This window comes from Chinchilla lanigera, unplaced genomic scaffold (assembly GCF_000276665.1).
Source record: "Chinchilla lanigera isolate Chin_1 unplaced genomic scaffold, ChiLan1.0 scaffold00068, whole genome shotgun sequence".
NCBI lineage: Eukaryota > Metazoa > Chordata > Mammalia > Rodentia > Chinchillidae > Chinchilla > Chinchilla lanigera.
In genome coordinates, this window is record NW_004955469.1 from 6,323,296 (window position 1) to 6,329,295 (window position 6,000).

General features: G+C 43.3%; 1 protein-coding gene and 1 pseudogene across 6 annotated transcripts in view; both read left to right on the forward strand.

Annotated features, from left to right (window-relative positions):
* Positions 1-6,000, forward strand: part of LOC102025674 (protein FAM228B) — a 50,657-nt gene that overhangs the window by 16,494 nt on the left and 28,163 nt on the right. For 4 of the 6 annotated variants that reach the window (XM_005400381.2, XM_013522615.1, XM_013522613.1 and 1 more), the window contains one exon: positions 643-826. The exons of 1 other annotated variant lie outside the window; for it this stretch is intronic. In XM_005400381.2, coding sequence (XP_005400438.1) covers positions 643-724 — 82 coding nt within the window. In that variant the 3' untranslated portion in view covers positions 725-826. Of the gene's footprint in view, positions 1-642; positions 827-1,172; positions 1,357-6,000 lie in introns of those variants that run through there. One more of the 6 variants, XM_005400380.2, reaches the window with a different exon arrangement.
* Positions 5,412-5,975, forward strand: LOC102025343 (annotated as a pseudogene).

A 6,000-nucleotide genomic window follows, 5' to 3' on the forward strand; every position in this document is an offset into this window, starting at 1 on the left:
CAGCTGCTGGATAGATAACCGGTGAGATGTGCCAGTGGAGTGAGAAATCGGATGATGCTGAGGGTGATGGCAGAGTCTTTCAAGAGGCAAAGGGTGGGATCCAGGACTCGAGAGCAGGACAACCTGTGTGTGGTAGGAGGAAGGAAGACAGAAAACATGGTTGTATAGGAAGCGATTCAGTGAATTTTGTGAAGAAAATTGTTTACTTCAGTTTCTCAGTGAAGTGAAAAAAGTCATCAGCTGATAGGTGGAAGGGAGATTTAGAAGTTTGAACAGAAGAAGGAAGAAAGGAATCCAGTAAATTCTAAATTGCAACGATCCAAGTGTAAATTAGTATTCCACATACAATGTACTGACATCTGGAAGCAGGATCATAGGGGCCCTCCGGTCAGACCACACATAGCGATCTACTCCATCCATGCTAAGGCCGGCTCTGTGACTGAATTGTGGGTGTTCCTGGATCCAGACAGAAAAGGCTGAGGTGGGAAGTTTAGGTGGAGAACCAGCCCTCGAGATGAGCCACTCAGCCAGGGCAGAACCAGGCTTTGGGTATCAGCTCAGCTTAGTGGGAGAATTCTTTCTGCTCTTGCAAGCATCTCTTCCTATGTCACATTCAGCTCTTTCTTTTGTCACTTTCAAAAGGTTTCAGCATCCAAGGCTCACATGTCCTGACATCTGCCCTGCGAAAGGGGACCCAAAAGAAGGCCACTGCCCAGGAAGTTAACCCACTGGCAAGAGTCCTTCAGGGTCGGGCTGGAGAAGGCACTCAGGAAGTGTTCTGTCTCTGAGAAGCAACACCTGCAATAAACTTCATTTAGTTTTTGACTGTAGTGCCTATGATAATTAGGAAATGGCAATACCACGTATCGACAGTTACTACAAACGTGTTTTCTCTAGAAGTTAAAAATATTGCTGGGCGGTTCAGTGAAAATAATAGTGATCTTACTGAGTGCCTGTCTCAGTTCCTTTGGCTTGTTCCTAAGTTAAGGCATGCTTCCTTTGGTCAGGCACCCTTAAAATCCACATCCACATGTCCTCCCCAGGCTTTCCCAAGATTCTTTAGAAAATTGAAGAGTTCATTTTGGGTTTGATTATTCACTTTCTGATTCTCATTCCAAACATCAGCCTCCGGCTCACGTTGAATTTCTTTTTTTTGTTGTTTTTTTTTCCAGTACCGGGAATTGAACTCACGACCTTGCACTTGCCAGGCAGGCGCTGTGCCGCTGAGCTAAATCCCCAGCTGCTCATGTTGAGTTTCAATCCTAGGACACAGCAGAAGGGAACAGAATTTTATTTTCCTTAGGCAAAAGGGGACCCCATGCAGCTGCTTTTGCTGCACCACTAAGAGAAACAGATCCCAGGTCTGATTCCCGGGGCTCCAAGAAGAACTTGACAACTGCATTCATCTGCTACCACTGTTAAAAGCCAGGCCACCTCAAGAGGAACTGCCCTAAGAGGCCCCATGGGCCATGCCCTGGATGCAAAGGAGACCACTGGAGATCGGTCTGCTCTCTGAGGTGGAGGCCCCAGAGCTCAGACCCATGCTACCAGTTAGTCCAACAGGAATGAGAGGGCTTGGGGCATGGTCTGCCTTCTCCCTCTGGCCAGACTGTCATCTCCATCGAGGAGCCCTGGGTAATCATGACTATGGAGGAACAAGAAAACAGCCTGTTGCTAGACACAGGTGCAAGTCTCTCGGTCCTTCTTTTCAATCCTGGCCTTCCTTCCAGCCATCATACCTCAGTGAAAGGAGTCACTGGTGAGGAGGTAATATGCTATTTTTGACAACCCTTAGGCTGTAACTACTTAATAGGTCCCTCTTGCATATCTCTGTCTTCCTGAGAAACCATATTGAAGATACCACCACGTATTACAGCAGCCATTGATATTTTCCTACTAATCTATCCATAACTGTGTAAAGTTTGTAATGTTCCTATCCTATTTCATAAATGGATGTATGTTTATTATTATGTGTTTCCTACAACAACCATTGAGAATAGTTAATGATTTTTCAATAGGTCACTCATGTATAGCTCTATTTATTTTCCTTAGAAGCCACTTTGAAGATACCAAAGTATAGTACAACAACTATTGATAATCTCCTACCTCTTTTGTCTGTAACTCACTATTATTTGTCTATTTGTTTTCCTGAGAAACTATTTTGTAGACAATAATATGTAAAATGATAACCATTGATAATTTCCTACCATTTTGTCTGTAATTTGCTAAGTCCCCCCTATTATTATGTTATCCTTCTTTTATTCTTTAAAATAAAATTTAAAAAAAGGGGACCCCATGAGACTTTTTTTTTTAAGAACTGAGGGGTTCTGAATTTTTAAGTCTGTCTGTCCCACATACAATGTAATTGTCAAGAGCACCCTATTTCCTACATAAAACGCCCTAGCTTTCACCAAAAACAAACAGAAAACTGGCATCCTTGTTAATCCAACATGTAATTCAGCAATCTAGAAGATCAGTTTATGCACCTGAGGACCATCGGCAGAATGGGGTAATTCAAAATGGCCCCTGTATGTTTATGCCTTGACTCCAGCATCCTGGAGATTGTTTTATTTTCTTGCTTTATTCATTTTATTCTCTTTTCATATTCATTGTTCACTCTAAATTATTCTACCATGATAGTTATCCAGTCTCTTAGTGTCTTACCTACAACCAGCATATGGTTTCAAGTGAAAACTAGATTAATTTTTAAAAAGATTATAGGGAATTTCAGAAAATTTTACATAAATAGAGGTAATTGTATAAGAAATCTCTGTGTCTATCATCCCACTTCAATAATGATCACCTCGTGGCTAGTCTTGCTTTTCATATTTACACTTAACTTCGAAACCCCAGTGGAATGACTTTGAAGAAAATTCCTGATGTAATATCAAAGTATAGTTTGCCACTTGAGGTGGTGGAGAATGGACTCCTTTCTCTTCCTGTACTTGGACTTGAATAGCACCTCCGGATAACTCATATTTCCTCTGAAGGCTTATACTACTTAGGATACTTTGTCTTGTAAGTAACAAGCAAAAGTGAAAGCTATTGGAAGAATACAAAGGTATCTCAGAATCCTTGCAGGGCCTGAGCAGCAAAAAAAATCTCAGACTTTCCATCTAGACTGGTGTCATGAATGTGAATCAAATACCCCAGTTTTGGTTCAAAAGCCTACAATGCTAAAAGGAAGCTGGGAGAATCTGATCCCAGCCTGGGTAAGGTGTGCACGATTTGACCAATGAGTCATGGCCAAGAGTGAAGTCACACAGGGAGGCCCTGCCATCAGGAGTCCACCTCTGTGAGTAGAGTTAGGAATTCACTAGAGATGGGGCCAGATGGGCATTGCTAAGTGGAGCAAGGACTGTGGGAATCAAAGAAGAAAGCTGAGACCAAAAAGGCAGGCAGGGGTCAGAGATCATGCTAAAGAGTTTGGGATTCATGGAGCAATCCTGAGGGATTTTTTTAAAAGATTGATTGATTGAGACAGCGTCTCACTACATAGTCTAGGCTGGCTTTGAACTTACTATGTAGCCTAGGCTGGTCTTGAACTCACAGTGATCCTCCTGCCTCAGTCTCCTGAGTGCTGGAATTACTGGGCTGTGCCACAATGCCTGGCCAGGTGACTCATTTTGGACATTCCAGAAATCTTTATAAAAGGCAGCCTAAATCTATCACAAATTTTAAAAATAGAAATGTAAGCGCAGGTTTATTTTATGAACAAGGTTAATAGCTTCACAAATAACATAAGACTTTTTGACTTGAAAAATTTGGGGGGGATAGAAATGCTTTTTTTCTGTTACAGTTACAAATGAATAAAAATAAGAGCTAGGCTAAAATGGCAACCAGAGGCCTACTGCAAAACTTCAAAACGTTTGATTTCTCTTGGAGAAGTCTCTGGTCTCTTGAATACATTTTATTATTTAAATAAATTTCCTTTCATATAGAAGTCAGGATTATGTCTTATTTATCTATTCATGCATGTTATTCACTTAATAAGTACTGTATTTCAGTGCCTGTTTCCCCCCAAAAACTAGTTGTGGGGCTGTCAAGATGAACAGACATGGGCCCTCTTGCCCTGGAGTTAATGGGAGAAACACACAGTAAACAGAAGATTTTAATTCTGTAACGTCCCTGACTGAGTTGGGCATATTTAAAGAGAAGCAGGAGCATGGTGAAGACTGAGTGAAGGACTCCATTGCCTAGGAACATCAAGCAGAGATAAATGCCCAAGTGATGTTTTAAATCAGATGGTACTGAAATAATTCAAATAAGTAAATCAAGGAAGAAGTCATTTTTAGGTAAAATAAGGAAACAGCTACATCAAAATGGTAAATGCTGTCTTGAATCACCTTTGTTTATGCTTAATATGTAGCCATATGAAAATGTCCAGGTTTCAACAAAAAATCATGATACCAAGAACTACAAAGACAGCTGGGCGTGGTGGTACACAGCTGTAATCCCAGCACTCAGGAGGTCAAGGCAGGAGGATAGTTGCAAATTTGAGACCAGCCTGGGCTACAAAGTGAGTTCAAGGCCAGCCTGAACTGCATAGGGAAACCCTGTCTCAAAAAGACAAAAACAGACAAACAAACAGAAAAACTAACAAAGACTCAAGATTGGCAAAAGGAAGTCAATAAAGGCCAACACTAAGATCACTGAGATGTTAGCATAATCTGACTTAAGATTTTAAAGTTGCTATGAAAAAAGGATTTCAGTAAGAAAGTATGAACATGAAACAAGTGAAAAAAAAAAAAAAAAAGGTGGAGCATAGCAGAGTAGACTACGGCGTAGGGTATTTTCTTAGGACCTGGAGTCCAGACACCTATGAAGAGAAAGGTGAATCTCCAAGAACTGGGAAGAAGCAGGCAGGAAGACAAAACTGCAGAGAAGCTGGAGAGACTGCACAGTGCAGAGAAAGGAACAAGGCAGGCTGGAAGGCTCACTCTGGATCCTAGGGAGGGGGATCTGCCTCTGCTGATGCAGAGTAAGCCCAGGGAGGGGCAGTGGCTTCAGGGAGAGAAAGCAGACAGGCCAGCAGTGCTTCTGGCAGGGGCCAAGGGAAGCCCTTGGGTAGCACAAACTGCAGAAACAACATGGTGTCTTATTCTGAAAGTGACTCCTTCCACAAGGCAGGCTGGCTTTGCGGAAGTCCAGTGCAGTGCCCAACATATTTCAGAGGGTTTAGTCAGGAGCCTTTTGGGAAAGGGTTGTTTGGGACTGAGCCGCAGAGCAACTGCAGGACCGCTTTACTCCAGGGTTCCCGGTGTTGCCCTACCTTTGTGACTGTGTGGAGGTGGCCACGGGAGGCATTTGTGAAGGGGGCGTGGGCTGGACATCGACTCCCTGAGAAGTTTAAACTCAGGCTAAGAAGGATGAGGGCTCGCCCTAAGCCAGCGCTCCACAAGGGTCTCGCCATGTTCAGCTCAAGTGCCAAGGTCGTGAACCCCAATGGTGAGAAGCCGGCCGAGGTCAAGTCCTGCATCTCGCAGGCCCTGCTGGAGTTGGGAGATGAATTCAGACCTCAGGGCACAGCTGTGCAAGCTCAGTATCATGGTGGCCAAGGAAATCAAAGTTGGTGGTGGTCGCAAAGCTATCATCATTTTTGTCTCAGTTCCTCAGCTGAAGTCTTTCCAGAAAATCCAGGTCTGGCTAGTATGAGAGCTGGAGGAGAAATTCAGTGGGAAGCATGTGGTCTTCATCATACAGAGAATTTTGCCTAAGCCAACTTGAAAAAGCTGCACGAAAAATAAGCAAAAGCATCCCTGAAGCTGCGTGCTGACTTCCCCAGCGAGATCTTGGGCCAGAGGATTCGTTCCCGTGAAGCTGGACGGTAGCTGGCTCATCAAAGTGCACCTGGAGAAGGCCCAGCAGAACAACATGGAGCACAGGGTTGAAATATTCTCTGGTGTCTATAAGACGCTCACGGGCAAAGACGTTAATTTTGAATTCCCAGAGTTGCAGTTGTAAGCAGTTGTAAATGTCAGAATGAAGCTATCATTCATT